We start from the raw sequence: 26,211 nt of genomic DNA, 5'->3' as shown, positions 1-26,211 counted from the left end.
TTGAAGGCTGGTGAAATTCTAAACTGAAACAAAAATAGACAGATTTCACCCATCCCTGGTTTGGATCCAGATCCTCCCAGCCTAGGGCTGCCCTGTGTGAAATATAGAAAGTCAGTGATTGTTGGAGAAAGTTGTATTGTTTTTAAGGTCTCTCATTTTTATGAGATATCGATTTACAGCCTAGGCAGCTTGTTTTTAGGGAGGAGGTGGCAGAGTTTATGACTGTATGGGTTACGTTAAAAGTACCTTACTTTCTTATTCTTTTAAGAGTTTTTAGTAGCATTTTTTATTTTTGTTTTTGTCACCTGCCGTCAACCTTTGGAGAGAAAGGAACAGGGCTGGTAATTGGTGATGTGAGATTCACAGTATTTAGTTAGCTTTTGTGCAGGACTGAAATCGGGCAGGCAGGGAGGGGACTGGTTCTCACTGGTTGTTCACTGGGGGAAAAGGATACAGGATTAAATGAGCCATTTGTCTGATCCAGCAAGCTCTGCTTATGTTCTTAATGCTGATGGCTATGAATTAGAAATATTCATAGGAACAATCTGTATATGAACAGGTTATTTGAATAACAAAATAGAGAGTTTTCAAAATTAGGTTCTGTGATTTCCCTCCCTAACCCAGAAGAATCCAGTTCCTTTAAACTTGCAAATGCTAAACGTTCTTTGCTTTGTTTTCCAATTTATAGGGAAACCCCAATTCCAAAACCCTGGAGATGAATCCCTGCACCCCCAACAACATTGAAGTGGTTGAAACACAGTCCCCTTGCCTCAAGATTGAAGATACAGCCATTACATCGCCCGTAGCAGATGAGCTTCCGGAAGATGGCGCTGACTCTGACACGGAGAGCCACATTGTCGTCTCCTACTGCCCGCCAATCATCGAGGAGGAGATCTCTAACCCACCAATCGATGAATCGACGGGGTCTTCCCAAGTTGTCTACATTGACATCCAGACTATGTATCCAGCTCCAGTGAAGCTGAAGGAAGAACCAGAAGTTGACTGTGTGGCGGCAGCAGGCTATAAACCTCAAATGCAGCTGCCGGTGAATAGCTTGATAAAAATGGAGGACTCGTCGTCCGTCGAAGAGGACTTGGACAAGGCTGCAGGCTACAGACCTCAAGTGAATACTTCCTCCTGGAATACAGACTGCCCAGATTCTCCTGCATCCACTGGGAGCAACAATGAAAACACCTCCTTTGGGAGCCCTTGCTCCATTAATTCTCGGCAGTTTTTGATCCCACCCAAAGAGGACGAAGACTCCCCCAAAGCCACCAACACAGGCTGGTCCTTTGCTAACTTCTTTCACAACAAACCAAATGCTTAGCAGCCTTGAGGTGGTAACAAGTTGCTCTGGAAAGCAGAAATTGCTTATCAGCCTTGGAGACACTATACTGGAGAGTTTATAATGTCATTCGCTGAAATTGAACGCTGGCCTTGTTTTAAGTTAACAGTGGAAGTGGCAATATTTGTTTCGGGTGACAGAGATGCTAATTTATTGTGCCCTAATGGGGGAACAGGTGCTCTGAGGTAACCCTTTATGAAACCAAAGAGTGGTGGGAGGTCTGTATCTATTGGGGAAGGGGCAGTCCCCTCCTCAAATCTGCCTTGTCAACAGAGCATGGCGCTCTCCTTTTGCGACTGTTTTTTTCCTGGTTTTCCATTTTGAATAGTAGGGAGAAATTATCACAAAGATCACGCACTTGGATCGTTAGGCTTTTAAAGGCATTGACGCACGTCAGGTATGTGCAGGATCAGGGCCTTGCTGCTTCGTCAAAGGTATATATATTTTTCTTTTTTTAATCCGTTTTTCTATGATTCTGAGCAACCAAACACTACAGTACCCAAACACTACCATCTTGCAGTTGCTGGCAGTTTGAAGGCTCCATTCCTCAACCTGCTCTGCATTCCCTTTGACTTCTATGGGACTTAAACCGGTTTGTGTGGAAGAGCTCCATCTTCCAACATCTGATCAGCCATGGCTACAGCTGATCTGTGGGGTGGGTGAGTTTGACAAGCCGGGACGCGAGTTCCTGTACCTACTGTATAAACCAATTTGCAATAGATGACTCAGGGGTGCAAAAACAAAAGTGTAACACTGATTTTAAAATCTCAGTCAGGAATAGATAAATGTGTGAAGCTTCCAGCTTTTTAAGCAATGTTTTTAAAATATAAAATCATCTTGACCTCAAGTAGTCCCGCTAGGCAGGAATCCACTTCCCTGACATGCTATTTTTTCTTTTCTGTGGGGGCATTTTCTTGGTTTCTTTGTTGAAGTGCAGGGTGAAGGCACCATTTTTGCAGAGGCAGATTTACCATCCTGGGTCTTTAGTCTTTAGCTTTAGTCTTCCAAAGCTCTTTCCATGCTTGAGCACCAAAACCATAATCAGGGCAAACTCGAGAACGGTTTTCCGTCCATCATATCTGTGGGAAACTGTTACTCATGGGGGAGTGGCCACCTGTGAATACATTTGCATGTGTATTGCAATGAATCCATTTCCATGCAATACATTTCATGCATGAATAAAAAAAAATTCATGCATGGTTATGTTTCCATGCAAATGGAGTTTCCCTCTCCTGAATTTATTTGCAAATATTTGCCCAGAAAACAAGTGGTGAGGATGTCTCGTTTTGTATACATATACTCTGGAATTTGCACATTGAAGCTCTTCTTTCAAACCACAACATATTTCCCCCCTGGGTTGCAGCCTTAAAGCAAAGCTAAATCAGATCCTTGCATTTACAGTATATTTCTTGCTCATGCAAGTCTATAATTACACACTACTTATGGAAGTGGCATTTACATACACATAGAATATATATATGTTTGTGGTATATAAACTTATTTCAGATGTCCTCATTGGCAACTGCCTGTTGAACATTTTGTATGTAGCAAATTCTTTAGAAATCAAGTCAAGGGACCAATGTAATAGGCCTGCTCTGAGCTACTGAAGCCTACATGTTAGCTCGGCTGATGGGGATTTTTCATGGAAGGGTCCTGAGTTTTCCAGCTGCTTTGAAATAATTTGAAATAATTCAGGTCTATTATATTTCGAATGTCCATTTTAAGTGCAAAATTTGGTGGAGGGGCTTTATAGGTTTGGTTCACTGTTGTGAGAAGGAAGTCACACTTGTAGAGTGCCTTTTCAATATGGAGGAGTCTTCCTTTATTACTTTTGGTAACTGGGACCTCTCCCCGCCCCCGACACATACACACAAAAACACAAGGGTGTTTCTAGTATTAATCACTATCCCTTTTTTTTCATGTGGCAATAGTGCTCGTCCCTCAGGTGCTAAACACAGTAGTCTTGTTTACCCTATTTTCAAGGACTGTAAATAGGCTGTAACATTGGCTAGTCGTGACACCAAACATTCCTTAAAATGTAGACGGGGGTGTGTGTGGCGCTGATGGGTTTTTTTAAATTAGCAGAGTGCCTTTTATTTTCTTAAGCTGCTTTTTCAAGGCTTTCCCCTCAGGAATTAGATTTGGTTTCTTCTGATCCCTGGCATGTGGTAAAACAATATGTCTTGTATGAGGTTGTTTGTATCATCCTGCAAAGTGTTACAAGAGAATTTTGACCACACATTTGCTGCATTTCTGTGGTAAAGCATGTGGTGCAATGGCAGCCTGTTATCCACCAGTGTGAGATTACCATGTGGATTTGTTTTGGTCCGTTAAGCGGATAGGAGTGACTTCTTTCCAGCGGAATATCATGGTAGTATTCCCCCTCCAACATCCTGTCCCACCCTCAATTTTGTAATTGCCTCACATCAAGAAGTAGTCCATTGCAGCATATCAGAGATCTTGAAATGCAGAAACACATCAGAAAAATGCCCTGAAACATGTAGTAACTGCAAAACCACAAACTGAACTAAAACTTTTTGGAACAACATATTGTTGGGTAAATAATGCATGTGGTGTTTTCTTTCTTTTTTTAAATCGGCGTCCCTGAATTTTGCACTGAGCTTTCATCTGCAAAGCTACCCTGTTTTCCCATTCTGCTGCTTCTCCAGTACCATTTTGGTTTCCCCTCACAATGCCATTCTAGTCTATTAGGGTTTAGATAGCAAGCTGGAATGGTGAGATGCTACATATAGGCTAGCCTATCAGGGTTTAGACACTATATAGCCGATTGGATGCACTTATTATGTGGCGTTGCCACTAGGGCAAACAAGCACCATTGCCCTTGCTCACTCGCATCCTTTTCCCATGCTGCACCCTGATAGTCTTTCAACTAGATGTGACACGTCATGTGAATGCCATTAATGTGCATGAAGTTTGTTACGTAACAAGCAGCCCTGGGGGAAACCTGAGCTGTCTAAGAATAAGCGGTTGGGAAAGGGAAGTATAACGCTTCCTCTCCCTGCCACAATCCCCACAAGGCCCCCTACGTCCTGTGGTGCTATAATAGGCATCTGTAGGTTAGGAAGTCTGCTTCTGTGTTTCGTGCGAAGGCTGAGGCCTTGATCATCTTGTGCTTTCTGCCCTAAAAATTGAAAGATTAGCTTGAGTGGTTTTCTAGTGTCTGGAGTATGTTTCATACAGGTTCAACTAAAATGTTTAAACCATCTTTTCTAGAGCAGTTCTGAGAAGTATTTTTGAGGCGGAAGTATGGCACCTATTTCAGAAGGTGGGGAAAATTAAAGCGTATGAGCACCCTTTTCATTTTAACATTTTAAACCTTTTTGTCCTGTTTAGTATATAATGTTCATTTTTTTCTGGAGGGTTCCTTCCTTTTGCTTTTAATTTGAGCCATATGTTTTTAATACTTTTTTGTCATTTTGTTTTTAGGAGCAGAATTTTTGAAGGGCATCATGGCATTTAAGTCATATTTGTTGTTTTGTGCTGACTGAATGGGAGGAAAGGGACTGTGAATCCTGTGTGTGTGTGTGTGTGTGTGTTGTATGTGTGTGAGAGAGAGATGGCACTTTTGAAGTGTTGTAGGATGTACATTTTTTTTAGAACTTTTGCATACAATATACCTCATAAACAAGATTTTTTGCCGGCTTCCTCAACCTGTTGCTTTCCAGCTGCTTTGCACCACAACAACAACTACCATCAGCCTTAGTGGTTGATGGGAGTTGTATGCAAGGCCTTCCGGAGGGCACCAGGTTGAGGAACCCTGATTTAGCAGATAAGAGTAAGCTATAATGCTGAAAACATAGTAGTGGTTTCTTTTCACCCTCTGAATCACTTTCTTCCCTTTATGTGAAGATCTTGGAATAATTTTGTTGTGTGGCAATTCAATCCAGTGGTGACTATGCAAGAGGAGTGGGCAGGTGGATTGTTCCCTAAAATGCTTGCAAAGTGCGGCTCTTGTCAGGGGAAGCAGCAGGGACAACACCAGTGTGTATTTATATCTCCATCTGGGTGCCCATTATTGTCTTTTAGAGTACACTGCCCAAAGCAGTTGGGAAGGGATTAGAGTGTTTCTGATGCCTGGTGTCGAAAAGCTGCTATCCCCTGCCTGTCAGTAGCATGGGGCACTGTGGGCGACTAGCACAAGCCATCAATTTCCATGGCAGACAACTAGGTATTTGCTGGCTAGGAGGGAGCGTCTGAAGGGGAAAGGCGCTTATGTCTTGCTGCTCTAGAATGCTTCCTGTAATCCAGCATGACTGCTGAAGTGCAAAACAAAGTATGTGAAAGCTACTGTAGAGGAACACCCAGAGATCCGTCGTGACTTGTCTCTGAAAAGCTTTTTCTCGTATGGAAGGGAAATCGGCAGGAGTTTGGGGCTGCCTGCTGTTTTGGAAAAGCCCTGCTTGAAATATTTGATTTTCCCCTAAAGGACTCTGCTCGGCAGCCTCCATTTATTTCAGTAGGGCTTGTGCAATTGTACTTAAGAGGCTTCAGCAGGAATGTGCCTCTAGCGCTTCAAGCCACTAAAGGTTAATGGGCTCCTCGTGATCTAGGGGTCCGGCCCAACCCGAGCAAAATGTTGCACCCACCTGTCCTTCCCTATCCCAGTGTTGTCTCGGTCCTTCCCCCCCTTTAAACCCCAAATTTAAAGGAAGGAAAGGCCTTAGGTTGTATGCACAAATTTCAGTTGTGCTGTACACCGAGAGACACCACACTTGCTGTTTATAGATTGTGGCTGTTGGTTAGCTGGGCTGCAAGTTAAGAGGTAGGGACCTGGAAAAGAACGGTCTGAAGAGGGAGCAGTGGTGTTCAAACCACAGTTCAAAGATGAGCAGTGACAGCCCATCTTGTCTGAAGATCCACTACTGATCTTACAGGTGATGTGCATATGCAGAGTTGTTTTGTTATTTTAGGGGGCACTCTTAGTTCACATGGAGCGATGCCAAACAGGTGCTGTGCGCTGGATGGTCCAAGCGCGCATCCATGCATTAAAATGTGCTGCAAGATCCTCTGACAGGCTCAGTGGGATTGCTCAGCAGACCTGTTGGCGTGGAGTGTGTTTCTTAATGGGTAGGATGCTTGCAAACCACTGACGTGCACGGATTTTGACAGAACCACACCACTGTGGCTGGTTTGTGAATTGTCCCCTCTGTGTATAGTAGGGGGCGGAGAGAACTTTCCACGTGGCTGTGTGGTCTCCTTTAGGCCTTCATTGTGAATGTGAAATCTCCTGCAGTGAGATGAAGCATAGACTCGAAGGAAGTAAGGATGGGGAGTTGTGTTGGGTGGGAGCATAAATGGGGTTAGGGGAGGGACTTTGTAAGTAAAGCCGTTACTTGTATGATATATGCTGTGTTTTTATAGTTCAGTACATTATGATGGTTTTTATTAAAAGTGTACATAGCATATTAAATGGATAATGTGTAATAGATGTGAAGCTAATCTCAATACTTTTTAAAATATTAAATGAGCATTATAATATTGAACTGACTGGAAGACTGAACCATTGCCTGTGTTTTAATTCCTATGCAACCAGTTTGCCCTAAACTTAGCCTTGCTTCCTATCTTTGTACTTTGGATTGCTGAATTTGGTGATTTGAAGCCAAAACAGCTCAGGTATTGTTGTGTCTCTTAAGCAAACCTATGTGATGTATGCAAATGAATGTACTTATGTTGTGCATATTTAAATCTCGGGGATGTCTTTTTGAGACTACTTTCAATCTCACACAGTGCCCTTGGAATTTAGAAACATTGCGCACCAGTGAAAGGAGGGCGTGCTTACTTTGGGAAAGCTGCAAAATTTGAAGTGCATGAGTGAAAACCCAGCCATCCTGTGATAAAAGTGCATCCATTCCAAAGCCAATAAACCTCCTTGGGGTTAGGGGGACTTTGTAGTAATGAACATCTTGAGTATTTGCGCAAAGCAAGCCTGGGAAAGGGCAATGTTTCCTCCCCTAAACATCCAAATGATAGAAACAGTACTTTAGCAGCTAAATATTTAGCCTTGGTGAAATTTCCCAAGTAGGCAACTTTAGTGGAGGATAATATTGTGGAACACAACTAGGGAGGAGGGAGTGGCAAAGTTTAAGTGATATAGTATTGATATACTGACTTTAGCATGAACATAAATGGCAATGTACTGCTTATGCCTGTAATATGCATGTATTAAGAATTTGGCAGAATACTGTCATGGAGTTAAATAAATGTGTATTTTCTTACTCTTCAGAAGTTTGTACTACTTTCCCCTTGCAAACCTGTTTTTATTCCATTTTTTGCACATAGTCTTCTCAATTCACACAAGCAGCAAGTTTGTGATAAACTATGGTCTGTTTTAGACACCATAACTTTGTGCTGTGTGTATCTAAACTCTTATCCTGACATTGTTCCACTTTCTTTACTAAGGTAAAAAGGTAAAGGACCCCTGGACAGTTAAGTCCAGTCTAAGGTGATCATGGGGTTGTGGCGCTCATCTCACTTTTTGGGCCAAGGAAGTCAGCATTTGTCCACAGACTGCTTTCTGGGTCATGTGGCCAGCATGACTAAACTGCTTTTGGCACAACGGGACTTTGTGACAAGTGCCAGAACACACAGGAACACCTTTTACTTTCCCGCCACAGAGGTACCAATTTATCTACCTGCACTGGCATGCTTTTGAATTGCTAGGTTGGCAGGAGCTGGGACAGAGCAACGGGAGCTCACCACCAACCTGATCAGCAAGCCCAAAAGACTCAGTGGTTTAGACCACAGTGCCACCCGTGTCCTTTTTTTTCTTGTACTATGAATTCATGACACATTACAGGCACCTTCTGAAGTTACCCCATGAATCTTAACCTCTACCTAAGCTTACGACTGCTCAATTTTTTAAAAAATAAATGATACTTGATGGCCAAATATCATAGTAGAACAGAACTTTTAACATCTTTTCAATACTTCAAGCCAGAAAAGCTTCATTAATGTACATTTTCAGCAGTCTAAATTTACAAAAACGAAGATGATGATTGTAAAACCAGTTACATTTCACAAATATTTCCCACTAAAACTGTAGAATAAGCACAAGCAAAACATCCTTGCCCACCCCAAACGTAAGAATCTTAGCACTCCTTATTCCTTTAGGGAAAGATCTGCAGCATGCTAAACTCTGTGTGAGACACCTAATCCTTTTACAAAACTAGCCAATCACTGCCGCTGCCTCTGCTATATAAAAATACAGGTGCAAAATTACTGCTATAAAATGTGGTTCTTGGGTCCCGTTCCCCCCCCCTCCCGCCCCAAATGCATGTAATAAAAAAGTAGAGTTTTCAAAATAGTAAGGAGGATTCTCTTCGGGAAGCAACAGAACTCTGGAAAGGAGTATAACTTCTTTTGAGTATTTACACTGGGTAGACTGGAGCTGCAAATACCTGCAACTGATTTTGAGGCTGGAATAGGATAAAGGAATGCATAAATACAGCACTTTCAAAATATGCCACTCAGTGGTGCGGATGATACAGTTGCTGTGCCATTAAGGCTGCATAAGTTACCACAATTTCAGAACTGACCCATAGGTCATAAAGACACACTGTGTGAGCCAAGGGTATGGTCTGTAACTCATTACATCCTCTCTCCCCCTCTTTTTGCTTGTTTGTTAAGCTGGACTGATGCAGAACCGTCACTGTTGGCCAGCAACACAGTCCATGTGAGCGTCAACACCAATGCCGAATACCATCCCTTCTCTGTTAGCAGATTTGTAGCAGGGCACTAGGCTTAAAGACCTAAGGGAACTCCCTGCTCTGGTGCTGCTCCCCAGGCAGAGAGAAAATGGGAGTAAAGCAATAGCCTTTCGTGTACAAAACCAGCGTATCGCATGGTTAAAGCTCTTCCTGGATTGTAACATGTCAGCAGGATATTGCATAAATGATCATTCTTTCTATGTTAAAAAAAAAAGTCCCTGCAGATGGAAAGCTATAATCCTTACCACGCTAGTTTTCTAGGTACAGAGATTCTGGGGATTCAAGCAAACAAAGCCTTTCTGTCTGCAGCCTGAAGATGAGCAGTACAATTCTGATGCTGTGATCTGCTGTTTGTCTCTCCTGGGCCCAGCCTATGAATGAGACTAGAATAGTGGTTGATACAACGTGCTGTGCGACGGCATATTCAGAGGGAGGCGGATCTGTTCTTCAAAGCACAAGAAAGCAGACTATACTATTCTCCAGCCATGGATGCTAGTAGACATTCTGTGGCTGAAACGATGAGGTGGTCACAACAAGCGCTGCTACCATTTTCACCCTCTTAATTCTGCACATTCTTACTACAGGGAAGGGGCTAGGGGCACAGCAGGAACCAAGGTGGAGGCTTCCAATCTTTCTCTCTCTGCAATGCAGCAGAGCTCTTGATCCTAGCCACAAAAGCCAAAAGCTCCACTTGCCAGCAAAATGGGGCATGTTGCTACCCAACCTTTTGCTCACTGTGTGAGGAGGCTACTGCGAAGGCAAGTGGGCTTGAAGCCAGCCCTGCTGCGGAGGATGCATGTTAATGGGCAGGGAGCGGCCGTAGACAACAGCATAGGTGCTCTGCTGCACGGGACTCTACAACTATTTGCAGTTTAAAGGGTGGCGCTCCTGCACTGTGCTCCTGCACTGACAGAGAGAGAGCATGTTATCCAAAGGAGAGGAGAGTGGCAAATGGTCCCCTTCTGTGATTTTTGCTTCAGGTTGTTTCTTGCTTCCAGGCCTCGCTCAGAAGGCAAGTCCTCTGTGTGCAAGAACAGTGGTGAAAGGCTCTTCCCTCTGACTATTTCCCACCTGTTACTTTGCCCCGCAAGTGTTGATGTTCTTCCCATCAGCCGCATCTTCAACCAGTGAAATATGGTAATCCGTAGAAAGCGTGAAGTGGGAAATGCAACCCACCAAGCCCCTCATATACTGTCTGTTTGTATGCAGAGCGATCTCTTTCATTCCACCTGCCAGAGAGAGAGAGATGGAGAAACTAAGTAAGTAAGGATGTGCTTATTTAAAAAGGTTTACATGCTTCTTTTAAGGGACCTTAAAAGGTCCTCTCAGCAGCTCACGATAACCAAAGGGTAGCCCTTCTCCATCAGGCCAAAGGCCTACCTTGTCTTGCATCCCTTTCCTATGGTGGCCAACCAATCATTGTAAAGAGGCCACAGGTTGTTTTTGTTAGGTAGATAAAGACAGTGGAAACTCAGTTGTCGAACATAATCCATTCCGGAAGACTGTCAGACAACAGAGGCGCGACTGTCAGTCAGCAAAATCCATTGAAAAAATGGAGAAACGGAAGCTTCCGGGTTGCCGGCGTTGGAAAGCCAAAACATTAGACTTCCAAAGCGTTTGACAACCGCAGTTGCACTGTAATTGGATTTTCCCCAGAAAGTAAAAATCCATATTAATTTTTTGGGGGGTGGGGGATACAGACTGGCATGTTGATCCCAACAGTGCTGTGTGGACACTGAAAAACAACAACTGCATGTATGAGCACTACTCGTCCTACAGTAAACAACTGTCTCGAATAGCTTGTGTGCATGAACCAGCCTCTCTACAACTCTTAAGAAAGGTAGGTAACAGAATTTAGGAGGAACTTACCAACGAAGAGGTCCCCATTGATATTCAACTGTCTCATCATTCCTGGTGATTTGCCAGTTCTAGCACCATAGTCGTCCACCGTTACTTTCCCGGACTGCCCATCCCTTAAATACATGCACATTTTCACATTGTTACTATCGTAACAAAGGTAAGTAGTATCATATGAGTTGTGCAGCTGCACCATGTTAATATACACTCCAAGGGAGGAATTCCATGTCACACTGTTACAAACGCTCCCATCGGTGCAAGCGTTCTTCCTCTCTTCCACCCGTGAACTCCTCCTCTTGGGGTTATTCTGACCACTGGGTATGTGGAGGGGGGGAAGCCCTGTTGTGCTAGCAGAAGTCCTTGCATTGGGCTTCCACAAATAGGACCTGTTAGTTGAATCCAGCCCCTAGATTTAAAGCACCTTGAAAGCACATCATTTCCCCACAATGATCCTCAGAACTGTGGTTTACCCCTCACAGAGCTACTATTTCCAGTATCATTAACAAACAACAGTTCCTGGGATTATTGGGGGGGGGGATAATAGGCTTTCAATGTATGGTGTGTACACAGCCTAAATAGAAGTTGATCATTCCAATACCTGGTGGTCTTTAATATGGAATGGTTGGGGAGTTGGAGATTGTGGGAGGCTGGGGGAGAGTTGGGGTGTCTGAGAAATGGATGGGTAAAATGTGGATTCTCCAGCTTGGATTCTAATCTGAGCTGGAGAAACATTCATGGGCTTCATATTATTTGTTTGTTCGTGTTTTTGTTGTTGCTGCTGCTGTTAAATTTATGAATTGTCTCATGTCTCAAGGCAACTTACAGACATGCCATAAAAATATCGAAAAATAATTCAGTATTAAAAACAACAACTGAAGATAGCTTGTAAAACAATACAAAATGGACATCTAAGGTGTCCAGCTGGAAAAGCTTCTGGAAACAAAAATGACTTCAGTTGGCTCTGGAAAGTAAAGATTGTGGGTGCCTGTTGTATCTCAACAGAGATGTTCTTCTACAGAATGGGCAGCCACAGCAAAAGTATTGCGCTGAGTGACAGTGTAGCAGGCTTCTGATTTTAGGGGGAGGGTTTGAAGGAGAAACTCTCTGGTAGAATGTAGTGACCTACTGAGTATATACAGGGGATAAGATGCTCTCTCAAGAAACCTGGCCACCTTGGCATCTTTCTGCTCAAAACCCATTTTTCTGCAAAGGCTTTGGCACAGTCACTTGGTTCACATGCGCCAGTCAATATGATGCCAGATTGACTTATTCATTTAGAAGGTTTAATATCCTGCCTTCTGTTTTACCAGCACTCAAGGCAATTAACAAAAAGTAGATAAAAACCCATACAATAATAAAATCGATCATTTCCAGCTGTAATAAAAATGAGCAATAAACAAAAAACATTAAGGGAGTCTTCAGAGCCAGCATAGAGGAACAAAACAAAAACAATTGCAGCATCAGTTTTGCACGGAACCCGACTTGATTTGTCTCACTCCCAAATGCCTCCCGCAGCAAAAAGGTCTTGAGTCAATGAGTTGCAGAGTCCCCTCAAGGAGCCTGCATGTGGCAGTGAAAAAGATGCTGTGACTTCTTCTCCTGTGGCTCATTCAGATGGTGAAACTCTAACCCACGACCCTGAAATTAATAGTCTCATGCTCTACCAATTGTTAAGAGTTGTATATAGTCATTTTCACCTTGTGCCTTCCTTGTCCTTCTCATCTCTTCCTTGTATTTATGCAACTAACATTTAGATTACCCATCTCTTAGAAAAGGAACCTGACTTCTTGCCAATATTCCTCAAAGCACCACATCGGAAGTTGACAATAACAACAAACAACTTACCGAACTGCCTTTACTCTATGCCACCTGCCATCGTTGAAGGAGCCATTCACTGTTATGGTAGCAATGCCGCTGCCCAGATTATAGCTGAAACCAAAGGAGAGAAGCTCATCATGTTCTGGAGAGTTCACAATCATCATTCACCTGAGTCGTTTTTATTAGTCAAGTGTAGCTGGACAAAAAGTTTGGGGTAGCCAACATGGCGGCTTCCAGATGTTGTTGTACTACAGCTCCCATCATCCTTGACTGCTTTGGGAGTTGCAAAAGGGACTGACTGTTAACCCATTCTGAGAGTTGTAAAGTGACTCTCCTTGCTCTAACTGGAGATGTTGGGGATTAAACCCAGGACTTTCTGCATAAAATACCTGCTCCAGAACTGAGCTGGAGCCCATCCATATATAATGGGGGATGGGGAGAGGGGGCAGACAAGGACGCCAAAGGGTAATAAAGGTAAGGGCACAGGGTTTATACTGGAAGCCAACTGCGGGGATTTAGGAAAGGGATACCGTGTGAATGTTTTGGGCAAAAGAGTTCTTGATAAAAGTGAGAAGGGCAAATTGTGATTGCCCAAATGGAAGCGAGCATCAGGCAGATTTCAAAAAAGTGTTGTGGATGGTTTGTTAAGAAGAAGCTTTTGTTGGGTAAAGGTAAAGGGACCCCTGACCATTAGGTCCTGTCGTGACCGACTCTGGGGTTGCGGCGCTCATCTCGTTTTATTGGCTGAGGGAGCCGGCATACAGCTTCCGGGTCATGTGGCCAGCATGACTAAGCCGCTTCTGGCGAACCAGAGCAGCGCACGGAAACGCTGTTTACCTTCCCGCCGGAACGGTACCTATTTATCTACTTGCACTTTGATGTGCTTTCGAACTGCTGGGTTGGCAGGAGCAGGGACTGAGCAATGGGAGCTCACCCCATTGTGGGGATTCGAACCGCCGACCTTCTGATCGGTAAGTCCTAGGCTCTGTGGTTTAACCCACAGCGCCACCCAGGTCCCATTTGTTGGGTAGCCTAACACTATTTGAATATAATTACCCTCATTTGGAATATCAACTGCTCATAATATGTCTTTGTATGTTGCCTGAGGTGTCTCCTATTGTGTGTTCTACTGCACTGTGAAAATAGCACTTTGCTGCATCATATCCATGTACAATCATACCGGGAGTGACAACTGCTTTCTCAAAATGCTCTGTGGTTACTTAATCTGAAGAAAGGAAAGTAACAAAAAGAAACAGCAGGCTCTTTGACAAACTCGTAATTTGACCGGGGGTGGGGGTGGGGAGGAAGAAGTACATTTGAAAACTTCCCGAGGCACTGAAGTACAGGGGCGTAATCCCCAGACGACAAACAGCTAGTTTTTTTGTCTATCATTCCCTGGGTTTACATTTCATTTCTGGCAGACGGAACATTTGCTTTTGAGAATAACAAGTCGGAAAATGCTCCACTACATTACGGAGACAGTGAGTGGATTAAAGACAAAACCCAAAGAGCAAGGTAGATCTCGCCTCTGGTTTAGTCCCATGGGACTAAACCAAATTGTAAATTCTTGTCCTATTAAAAGTAATCATTCTTGGTTCTTGTGCTCCCGTTCACAAATTATCTTCCTCTAAGATTGTACCCAGGGAGAAACAGGTCTGCTCACTTTCCTAACCTTGGTTTCAATCGCGTCCTTGGTTTCTCTCACTGCAGTAAGTGAGCAACCAAATCTTAAATGCCCAGGTTTATTCAAATGCTGGGTGTTCTCTGATCTGGTGAAGATAAGCCTTCTTTAAGCAAAGTGTCTTCACAAGACACTTGCTGTCATTTGCTTCAGTATATGCAAAGGAATTTATGCACATGGAGCTCCTCTTCTCTGTTGAAGTAAATGGAGCTTTCTGATAAGTAGCAGAGCTGTAAGTGTGCTTGAGTCAGAAGTAGAGATGGGAGGATCTATCTATTTTAGAGCCAGTGTGGTGTAGTGGTTAAGAGCGGTGGACTCGTAATCTGGTGAACCGGGTTCGCTTCCCCGCTCCTCCACATGCAGCTGCTGGGTGACCTTGGGCCAGTCACACTTCTCTGAAGTCTCTCAGCCCCACAGAGTGTTTGTTGTGGGGGAGGAAGGGAAAGGAGATTGTTAGCCGCTTTAAGACTCCTTCAGGTAGTGATAAAGCGGGATATAAAATCCAAACTCTTCTCCTTCTCATCGTTCTAATCTCAAATTCAGTTCCTCACATTTCTGCAACATTTTAGTCTCAAGAAGCACATTTTCATAGGCAGTTTTGCCAACTACATATTCTCACAAGCAATTTCTTCCAATATAATCCATTTTTGTACATAATTTTCACTGATGCATTCATTTTTATACATGCTTTCCTGCACTGTATGCTTTTTAGTGAACATTGTTAGTTGGAGAACTGCACCGCAAAATTCAGAGAGGTCTGCAAACTGGACCAAGTTTATATCCTGTTCCTAGTCAGAAGTCCCCTGCTGAAGCAAGGGGTAGGGGTGGGAAAGAAGATGCAGGCAGCTTACCTGAAGACTAAGGCACCATCTTGAAGACCTAGGGAGATGAAGTCACTGTTTGGTCTCATGGGGCTGTCTCCCCTCCACAGCAAGAGGCCATCCATCAGGGTAGTCTTAAACCTCATGAAGACATTTGTTCTTGATCCCGCTACTCTGTTTAGGGGAGAGGCACATTGTACAAAACAACATCTGGATGGTGCAGTGAAAATAATGCACCTCTGAAGCTCTGTGATCAATAATCTCCCCCCTCCCACACATAGTTGAACATACCAACTCTAACTCATAAATGTATATTTTTGCTACAATTCTAGCTGAATCTACTCTCCCTATAAATCCACATTTATCAGCTTAGCTTCCAGGACAATGAAGTACCAGTTGATTTGAAAAGTGCCAAATATTTGGATTTTGAATAATACTAAATTTATTATTTGTACCTCACCCATCTGACTGGGTACAGCTCTTGTCACCATCTATTTATTTATGAGGTTTGTTTGGGTAATTTATATACTGCTTCAAACTTTGAAGATGTCTCTAAGTGGTTTGCAATGTTTAAAAACATCACAAAAATGCAACAGAAATTCATGTTTTAAGTGGCACAGAACAATTAGGTAAGCCCCCCTCCGAGAGAGCCTATTAAACACCAATATAAAGGAAAACAACTAACATAAAGGGACCATATTAACTACTGGCTGACCAAAGTACAGAAATACAGCAGAGATGACCAGCACCCTTGCTAAATATACAAGCATGTAGTTGTAGGTAGCTGCATGGGAATATACTTCTGTTATCTTCCCAAATCAGGTTGGTGGGGTAAAATTACAGAGTCATTGGCCATGCTGCCAGGGGCTGATGGGAGTTGTAGTCCAACAGTGTCTGGAGGGCAACCAGGTTGAGGAAAGCTGTACTAGATGGAGTAATTTCGTTGTCCCCGAAGGGCGCAATGACAATAAAGATATTCTTATTCTTATTCTTATTCTTAGTCTGATCCCATAAGGCATGTTCTGTATCCTCCACATCCTTGTAAGCAGCCTTATTTTATTCATGTATTATTTCATTTTTGTTCATTATGACCATTTGTAATCTGCCCTTTAGCCAAATGTCCCATTGTAGCACTTGCCATTTGTCTGCATGACACAAAGCGACACTGCTTTCTTTCTACAACCAGATACCCACACAAAGGGTTCCTCAGATCGTATCTCTATAAATAAGCACTACCCCACCTTTAACTTTATTTACCTTTTAAGAATATCTGGGCTATCATAGGTGAGGTAGCTGCGGCCGATGAACTGCGGTATTTCAATGGCTTCCATAACAGCTGGGGAATGAAGGAAAACCCAATGTTGAGATGGCAGGATTTGCATGTAAAAATATTCCCTTCAACAACATTAAAGAAGAAAGTGAAACGACATGCAGTACCAATGCAATCTTCCTCTGACGTGAGACCGGTATTTATCATGGCTCATTGGGGTTTGTCCACCTCAATCTATCAAGGCTGACTGTCATTAGCAATATACTGAGAATGAGTCGCTGGTTTTTTACCTCGGGCTTCTCAACGAGACAGCTAACACAATTCATGGCAAGCATTTCCTATACATTTCTTATAGTGCCCTTTGAGCAAGGCTCAGTTATGAGTAAAGAGGAGGAGAACCAAAAATGAGACCCGTTCAATATTTCAAAGACAGCTTCCCCTCATTTTTGTGGGAGGGCTGATCCAAATCTGCTTGAGCAACAGCAGGGTGCGTGGATATTAAGCCTCCCCTACCACCATGCTGTGTGCAATGGGTGGAACTGTGGTCTAAACCACTGAGCCTAGGGCTTGCGATCAGAAGGTCAACAGTTCAAATCCCCGGGAAAGCACGTCCAGGTGCAAGTAGATAAAAAGGTTCGCCAGAAGCAGTTTAGTCATGCTGGCCACATGACCCGGAAGCTGTCTGTGGACAAACGCCGGCTCCCTCGGCCAGTAAAGCGAGATGAGTGCCGCAACCCCAGAGTCGTCCGCGACTGGACTTAACGGTCAGGGGTCCTTTTACCTTTTAAAGGTCCAGTCGTGGCCGACTCTGGGGTTGCGGTGCTCATCTCGCTTTACTGGCCGAGGGAGCCAGCGTACAGCTTCCGGGTCATGTGGCCAGCATGACTAAACCGCTTCTGGAGAACCAGAGCAGCACACGGAGACACCTTCCCACCGGAGCGGTACCTATTTATCTACCTGTACTTTGACGTGCCTTCAAACTGCTAGGTTGGCAGGAGCAGGGACTGAGCAATGGGAGCTTACCCCGTTGCGGGGATTCGAACCACCGACCTTCTGATCGGCAAGTCCTAGGCTCTGTGGTTTAACCCACAGCGCCACCTGCGTCCCTTGCCTTTACCTTTACCCCCCATGCTATTTCCCCAATCTAAACCTCTCCAAACCCCCTCCCTGATGCCCACAGAGCTGCTGGTAGTCCCCCTGAATGGTGGGAGCAGAAGACAGACCCAGAAGCGGTGCCTGTGTAGCTCAGCAGCAAAGCACACATCCTGGACACAGGTTCAGTCCTTCTCACCACTGTTAGGAGGCCTTGATTTCCCTTATGGAGCTAGAATTCTGAGAGTTCCCTGAGAAAAGGGATTGGCTGTTAACCCATTCTTGGACTTGTAGTTCTGTGAGAGGAACAGGAGGTCTCCTAACTGCTCCCAGCAGCCCTTACAATCTACATGTCTCAGGATTCTTTGAGGGAGTCCATGAATGTTTACAGTGGGATGATACTGCATCCAATTTATAGTGCAGATGAGGCCCAATTTGGAACCCACCCCTACACTTGTATTTTTTAAAAAAATCCCAAAAATATACAGGAGACCCATAACTGAAATCCTGCATCATGTATGGTTTTGGCCCTCAAGTTGTCACTGATTTTGGCTTTTGCCTGTTGCTGCAGCTGCTCCTGGTTTTCTCTTGACAGCGAATACTGTCTCTCCCTGAATAGCTAAGGAGGAAAAGCAGGGGAGAAAAGGCACGGTAACAAAATATGAAAAATACCTGGTAGGCAAATGGCTGTTTCATCTGCAAATGAAATTAGGGAAAATGTCCAGTGTGGCTGAAGCAGGAACCCAAATCTTGCACCCTGCCGCTCACAATGCAATGCAACCCACGACACAAGCAGTGCTGTGCATCACTCTTTGCAGGCTTCAAAGGAAGGCCTGGGCTGTATGGAGCCAGCCATTTTCTACATCTAGAGCAACACTCTGGGCCCAAGCACTTTCTGACCTTCCTCGGTGTGCCTTGCACTAGCTGTGCTAAAGGCATCCTATGTTCCCCTTCCCCTCAAACCATCCAGCAATACATTCAGCACATATAAACCCACTGAAATGAAAGGTTTTGAGCATGCCAAACTCTGTTAGACTATGGTCTGGCATGGGCAGGCATGGGGAAGCACCCAAGTGGTTTCTCTTATACATTGATTTGATTCCTCACCAGGATTCCCAAGCAACACCCTGCTAGTTCCTGCAAATGAACGCCTTGGGAGCAATCCAGTGAAAATTAGGTGTGCCTCAAAGACAAACCCTATAACCTGAGCCATCTATTTCAGACTGTGTGGGGACTGGACTCAGGGGCTTCTACACAGCAATCCAGATTGCAAGTAACCCAAGACCAAATCATGGCTAAATGAGAATGTAATGCAAAGGCACTCACAGTAAAAATTGCATCTGCCTGACACCTCCCACAGTCAACCAGCTGCTGTGATACCTGCAGCTAAGACGTGATTTGGATTAGCATTATGTACAAACCTGGGTTCATGGTTTGTTTCTCTCCAAAACACAAGCCTGGGTTCGGATGTAATGCTAATCCAAACCATGGTTTAGCTATAGGTAGTAGATTGGCAGCAGGTTGACTGAAGGAGGAGTGACTCAGGCGCCAATTTTTACTGTGAGCATCCACATGCTCCAACTTCCATGCTTTGCCTTAGCACTACATATGAGCTGGGTCAGTGAGCATAACATGGAAACAAACCCTTTGTCTACCTTGCACATGCTGGATTCAATCCTGCTGCAGTTATGTAACTATGAACACCATACCGTATTTTTCGCTCTATAGGACACACTTTTTCCCCTCCAAAAATTAAGGGGAAATGTGTGTGCGTCCTATGGAGCGAATGTAGGCTCCTTGGCTTCAGCGATAGCAACGCGAAGCCTCCGAAGCACAGAGGGAGCGCTCCCTCTGCGCTCCGGAGGCTTTGCGTTGCTTTCGCTGAAGACTGGAGAGTGAGAGGGGTCGCTGCGCACCGATCCCTCTCACTCTCCAGGCTTCAGGGATAGCCGCCTGAAGCCTTTGGAGCGCAGTGGGAACTCATGCTGCACTCTGAAGGCTTCGGGTTCCTTTAGCTGAAGCCGGGAGAGCAAGACTCTCCTGGCTTCAGCAGAGAGGGAGAGCTGCACAGTGCCCCTTCAGCAAAGCGGGAGGAGAAATGGAAGGGGCTCAGTTTCTCCAGCTGCTTCGCTCAAGGGGCGCTGAGCAGAGAGGGGGAGATTTTTTTTTTCTTGTTCTCCTCCTCTAAAACAAGGTGCGTCCTATGGTCAGGTGCGTCCTATAGAGCGAAAAATATGGTAATTCTTGGAACCACATACCACTGAATTGAATGGTGTTTACTAGCAAGAATGTGAGCTAAGGATGGAGGATGTCACCCTCCCTAGATATAAACCCCGTAATCCATTTCAGCCCAACGCAGCACAAAGATGCCTCTGTTGCAGAACTAGTAGCATTCATCTCCAACCTCAATCAGCTTCAGGTAATATGACCAGGGGTCAAGGATGAAGGGAGTTGTAGAGAGATACAGCTTGCCCATCTCTGTCACAGATGGTATGGCCAAGGCAATGAAGGCAGGAAATTATCTGAAGCTTGGTTTAGGACCAAGAGGCAAAACACAGCTCAGATACTATTTCTCAATCAACTTATCGTGGTATGGATACAAGAGAGCTATTCAGCAGAAAGGAATAGGAAACTTTCATTCTCTCTGAGCACAGTCCGGCCAAACATAATGCATTCTGAGGGCTGCTCTCATAAACATACTTGCTGGACTACAGAGTTGCATTGAATGCAGTGAGGCTTGGTCCTGAATCAACAGGCACATTCCATTGATTTCAATGGAGAAATTGATACATTCTTTTAAAACTCTCCCTCTAAAACAAAGAGGACTTTAAAATTAATTATGGAAGGACGCTTTTAGAAATTAGTGAGCTCCCCATTCTGCCAAAGACAAATTCTATCCACTTTAAGTGCTGCAACTAGGCTCTGAAACACAAATTAGGGACTCTTCCTTCTGCCTCCTGCCCCCACATGATTTGAATTCTTTGGGAAGAAAATGGCAGGAATTAAAGTTGGGAAATAGGAGACACATAGTTTCAAGCTTTCTTCCACCCTTTGCAAATTAAATGATTTCCCATGTTTGCAATGCAAGCCAATGGATTTCTGGTTGGTTGTCCAACTAGCTCTCTCTCTCTTCTTCTCTCTCAAAATCTTGTTGTAGTTCTTGTTTTAAATCAGCCATGCAAGTAACCCCACAAAATCACCACTTCCATCAATGTTTATAAAACCACTTGGTGTTACATATACTCATATTGACCTGGAGGCAATTCTCACTAGTCACAGTCTGCAAGGAAGGAGGCTGCTTTATGAGCTTCCTTGTAATAGTGCTGTAGCATTGCAGTGCAATCCAGGAAATGACTACAGATTATGCCGTTATCTACAGACATTTGCAAAAAGCGGCCTAAATCACACCATTAGCTTGATGGAGGTAGGAACGCACACAGATCATACACTCACAGTTACAGAACATGTCTGACAGTTGTTACTTACTGTTCAAGCAGTAATTTCCACATTCTGCAGTGCAGCAGCATAAAACGGAAGGAACATTCAGATTTTACTTTTCAGCAGCAAAATAACCCCTCTCCCCATCTTTGAAAAGGAGCACTCAGCTTTAACTATGCAAAATCTCAGCAATTTTTTTTTCTTTCGTAATTATTGAACCTGGCATTAGGTATCGGAGTAAGTTGACAAAAGGGGGTGGGGCCGGCTCAAGTTTTAAAAAGCAGCATTCAATTAAGTGCTTCTTGTGACTGCAGGAAAATAAAAAAATTCCTTCCAGTAGCACCTTAGAGACCAACTAAGTTTGTTATTGGTATGAGCGTTCGTGTGCATGCTACTGGAATGTTTTTTTTTTTCCCTACGGCAGACCTACCTGCAGGAAAATAGTGGACCTTGGTTTCTTCTGCTCTGATGCTAAACACATTATTGAAGAATAAGCTCCATTTTGTTGCAGTTAAAAGATGCTGTATGGGGCAGCATCAGTGGAAGGAGAAGCCAGCCCAGGTGCCAGCATGAGACCTGTTAGCCACTGACCTCATCACCTGGTGATCTCTGGGTAGTCATTCAGGTTTGGCACTGGACTGTGAGGCCTGTGGCCAAAGTGCCATAGTCCAGCCTCCTTGGATGAGAACAATGTCACATGAATATTGTGAAAAACCTGCATGCATGAGAACAGAGTCGACAGTAAACTCACGCTTGCAGGTGCCTCTAAACTCAGACACCACTTGCAGAGCAACATATTTTTCCGCTCCTGTTCAGGCTGATATGGAAGAAGGATGCTACCACCTAGTGGAATAAATCTGCATGCGATTTAAGTCACTGAGAATTTCAGCCGGTTTAAGAAACCCACTGGATTGAAGTATCTCGGTTCTTAGCTCCTCTGAGGAACAACAACAAAAAGGAGAGCCTTTACTTTTGTAAAGAATTCTTTGGTGGTCTCTGGTGTGTGACTGAGGAAGGATTTGTTCTTGCTGTCAAACTACAAGGGAGCCAAAGTGTAGCTGAGGATTAGAGGCTGCATTGCAGCACCGGCGGTTAACACAAATGAGGATAAAGTTACAAGGCCTATAAATCCCCTTGCTTAAGGGCATGAGCTAAGTCCCACTGAATAAGACAAGATGGAGCTTCCGTCTCTTGTGTGAGGCAACAGAGATTTTTAATTCTGGCAATGGAAGCTTTTTAGACTCCAAACTGCTATGAAAGAGTGCAGGCACTTCACTAGTGTATATAGGGAGCGGTAACCATTTAATCATGGTGATTTGTAATGATCAAGTGTCAAAGGGCTATCTTGCAAGGGTCATCTAGTCCAACCCCCTGAAGTGCAGAAATCACATACATCTTTTTGTTGTTGTTAAGTTGTGCCCATCAAAACCAGTCCCAGAAAAGAAACAAAAAAATTGGGGGTGTGGATGGCACTGTAACCCCAACAGCAAAATCCAAGTTCTGTGGGTGCAGCAAACAAAAACAAAAAACCCAACAGCAGCAGCAAACAAGCAAACAATCCTTCAACACTGGAATCTTGTGTTCAGGATTTGTATTTAATAATTGTTAACAGCAATTTCCTCCTCAAAAGGCCAGTTCGCACAATGCAAACTGGATGCTGAATCAGTTAGTTTGCTATTAAGTTAAGCATGTGTTCAAGTCGTCGCATGATGGCTTCACTTGTACTCAAACCTCAACACAACCCACCACTACCACTATCATTGCAGAAGAGAGCAAGTCAGGGACTTAGCGTGTTATAATGGAAATGTAGCTCATGTCCACCAAATGTTGCTGAACTACATCTCGCATCATCCCTGACTGTTGGCTATCCTGCCTGGGGCTGATGGGAGTTGGAGTCCAACATGATCTGAGAGGACAGAGGATAGAAGCCTTGTAAAAGGCTGAGACCCTACCTGCCCACAGACTTTCTCTCAAGAGTGGTGCATGCTCTGGTTATCTCCCGCTTGGACTACTGCAATGAACTAACTGTGGGGCTACCTTTGAAGGTGACCCAGAAACTACAACTAATCCAGAATGCAGCAGCTAGACTGGTGACTGGGAGTGGCCACCAAGACCACCTAACACCAGTCTTGAAAGACCTACATTGGCTCCCAGTACGTTTCCAGGCACAATTCAAAGTATTCTTGCTGACCTTTAAAGTCCTAAATGGCCTTGGCCCAGTATACCTGAAGGAGCGTCTCCACCCCCATCGTTCAGCCCAGAAACTGAGGTCCAGCATCAAGGGCCTTCTGGTGGTTCCCTCATTGCGAGAAGCGAAGTTACAGGGAACCAGGCAGAGGGCCTTCTTGGTAGTGGCGCCCGCCTTGTGGAACGCCCTCCCACCAGATGCCAAAGAAATAAACAACTATATGACATTTAAAAAACATCTGAAGGCAGCCCTGTTTAGGGTTTAGTTTTTAATGACTGATGTTTTGATGCATTTTTAATCTTTTGTTGGAAGCCGCCCAGAGTGGCTGGGGAAACCCAGCCAGATGGGCGGGGTATAAATAATAATAATGATTATGATGTTTATTATGTATGAAAGAAGGCTTCTCAGGTCAGTCCTGGTGCACCACCAGGAAGGGAGATGGCAAATCATAGAGCTTTATAAAATAATGGCGTAGTGAAAATGTTTCTTCCTCTCTCTTAATATTAGAAATTGTGGTCAACCCCATTCATCTGTGGGCAAATGAGTGATAAAAGAAGATACTTGATCACAAACAGGATAAGGGGATTTTTAAACACATTACTACAGAATGTGGTGATGGAAACCAGTTTAAAGAGTTCAAGAATGAATTATGCCTAAGGACCGGGGAGAACAAGGTTCAACTTTTGACTCAGCCATGAAACTCAGTGAGTGACCTTAGGCCAGGCACTCCCTCTTACCTTAACCTACATCACAGGGTGTTGTGAGGGGGAAGAACCATATACACTACCTGAGCTGCTTAGGAAAGGTGGGATTGTAAGATAATAAAGAAAGAAGCAAACTGTGTCTTTCAATTGTTATTAGTGGCAACTGTGCCTCCTCTCTCTGCTACAGAAGAGCACATTTAAGAGAGCAAATAATCAAGAAATAATTACAGCAATAATAGCCAAGAAATAATCACAAATAACCAAGAAACAATCACCTTGTGCTGACATTCCCCTGTCGGCTTTGCTGCCGCAAGTTCATTATCTGAGCAAGACTACTCTCTACAATCAAGGAGATTTTGCAGTTCCAACACAAAATAAAAGCTTTACCTTTCTGGCAGTGCTGTCCATCAAAACCCAATGGGCAATCACATTCATAGCCATCTTTTTTGGGCACGCAGGTGCCCCCGTTGGCACAGGGGGAATTCACACAGGAATGGACAGTATTCTCCAGGTTGACTCCAGATGCGAAATCCTGCCTCACATCTATTGTCCGGTCATTCAGAACAATCTTTATGTAAGAGACAAGGTTAGAAGTTGAAGAGTTTTTTTCAATACTTGAGTTTATTACTCAGTATCATAAGCTAAAAGTGTTATCTTATTTTTTAAAAAGACCAAAATTGGATGAGGTAAATTTTATATGAAGAGATCATTTTAACATCTGTTTATTTTCAACAGTATGTTTCCTGAGACCAGCCTTCCAGAGGATTCCGTTGTTTATCCTCAAAGGGAAGTAGGATGAGTTTCTCTGAGCCATGTAGCTCAAAACTATTTAACCTCTATTTTTTTAAAAAAAAAAGTTGAGTCAGATTTATTAACACTGTGCCTGAACTTTAGAGCACATTTTATGGCTCTGCTCTGAGCCAAATCTGAGATATAAAATAAGTTTCTTGGCGGAAACCAATTTCACCTTAAAATAGGAGAATTCCTCCTGAGTTAGCTTTGTATTAAGCAGGAAGGAGAAATTTGCTCAGTCTATGTTTTAAAGCGAACTGACCCAATTCCCCATTCCCTGACTTATACCTGGATTGGAACACAGCTTTCAATCAGATGACACACTTCTCCACATTTAGCAATGCAAATTCTAGTTCAAAACATTCACATAAAACTTTATTTTAGGGAAAATGCATACAAAAACAAATACTTGAGGGGAAGACTACAAAATGTGCACTTTAGGGAGAACTGTGAACTGTAAATGTGAGTGTTGAGGCAGGGATTAAAATTTGTGAAAAGAGGGAAGGGAAGAAAGAGAGAGAGAGAGAGAGAGAGAGAGAGAGGAGAGAGAAGAAAGAAAGAAAGAAAGAAAGAAAGAAAGAAAGAAAGAAAGAAAGAAAGAAAAGGAATGGACCTATTATTGGGTGTATGCAAAAGAGGCTGCTCTTATGTGGGATACTTGTCCTCCTAAAGCAGCTATGCCACTCAGCTGTATGGAGATCACAATATCTGATGGCCTGAAAGGAAAAACAACAACCACAGAACCTCTCACTATTTTCTAAAGCTTCCAGATGATCAAGCATTTGGCAATTTACAAGCCCAAGGGAGTGCTCCAAGTTGCTTAGCTCCTACGGGCAGCTCAGAATTTCATATAAAGCAAGTGCTTAACTCCCCATTTCAAGAGACACTTGCAATCAAACAGAATATTGCAGCCACTTCATACGGATTATCTCCATGCACTTTGGAAAAAGCGAAAGAAACCTAAAACCTGATAAAACCTGCCATCATCATTAGTTCACTTGTTTTTCTGAATCCTGAAAGAATGTATCGAGAAGATACTTTCAGGTGCAGTCCAATCCTCCACTCCACAATGGGGCTTTCCAGAGAGGCTTAGCCACTGCCTCACCTAGACCTTGGCTGCTCATGGAAGTCATGGTGGAAGGCAGGGGCGGAATGACTGGGCCTTATCCCCGTGCTAGCTTATATCTGAATCAGGTTCAGTGCTGACACATGGGATCCAGTAGCTGCTCAGCTCAGGCCCTCCTTATGAACACCCAGGGCTTTCTGCTGGCCCCCGTCAGTGAGAGTACTGCTAATGGGCTTCCCTCCTGCCATTGACTGCCAGCAGTAGTTCAACCAGCAAAGGTAAGTGAAGGGAAATTTCAGCTCCATTCAAGCTCAGCTCAGCCTCAAAGGGCTTTGGGTTGCTCTGTTAGGGTGCTAGAATTTCAAGCGCCAAAAATAAATGTTCCAAGGCAGCTTGAGCAACAGCCAGAATG

General features: G+C 43.9%; 2 protein-coding genes across 8 annotated transcripts in view; one reads left to right on the top strand and one right to left on the bottom strand.

Annotated features, from left to right (window-relative positions):
* LOC309542859 (leukemia inhibitory factor receptor-like) overlaps positions 1 to 7,591 on the top strand; it is a 92,398-nt gene extending 84,807 nt beyond the window's left edge. For all 6 annotated transcript variants that reach the window (XM_082241828.1, XM_082241831.1, XM_082241826.1 and 3 more), the window contains exon 20: positions 689 to 7,591. In XM_082241828.1, coding sequence (XP_082097954.1) covers positions 689 to 1,327 — 639 coding nt within the window. In that variant the 3' untranslated portion in view covers positions 1,328 to 7,591. The remainder of the gene's footprint in view (positions 1 to 688) is intronic.
* A 1,692-nt stretch (positions 7,592 to 9,283) lies between these two features.
* Positions 9,284 to 26,211, bottom strand: part of EGFLAM (EGF like, fibronectin type III and laminin G domains) — a 108,322-nt gene continuing 91,394 nt past the window's right edge. For both annotated transcript variants that reach the window (XM_082241838.1, XM_082241839.1), the window contains 6 exons: positions 24,329 to 24,509; positions 16,507 to 16,585; positions 15,280 to 15,423; positions 12,775 to 12,858; positions 10,942 to 11,045; positions 9,284 to 10,301 (listed from right to left, as the gene is read on the bottom strand). In XM_082241838.1, coding sequence (XP_082097964.1) covers positions 10,147 to 10,301; positions 10,942 to 11,045; positions 12,775 to 12,858; positions 15,280 to 15,423; positions 16,507 to 16,585; positions 24,329 to 24,509 — 747 coding nt within the window. In that variant the 3' untranslated portion in view covers positions 9,284 to 10,146. The remainder of the gene's footprint in view (positions 10,302 to 10,941; positions 11,046 to 12,774; positions 12,859 to 15,279; positions 15,424 to 16,506; positions 16,586 to 24,328; positions 24,510 to 26,211) is intronic.

Source organism: Podarcis vaucheri (assembly GCF_965113315.1).
Source record: "Podarcis vaucheri genome assembly, chromosome: 11".
NCBI lineage: Eukaryota > Metazoa > Chordata > Lepidosauria > Squamata > Lacertidae > Podarcis > Podarcis vaucheri.
Note: the sequence above shows the minus strand (reverse complement) of the source record. Positions and strands in the feature narration are given on the sequence as shown.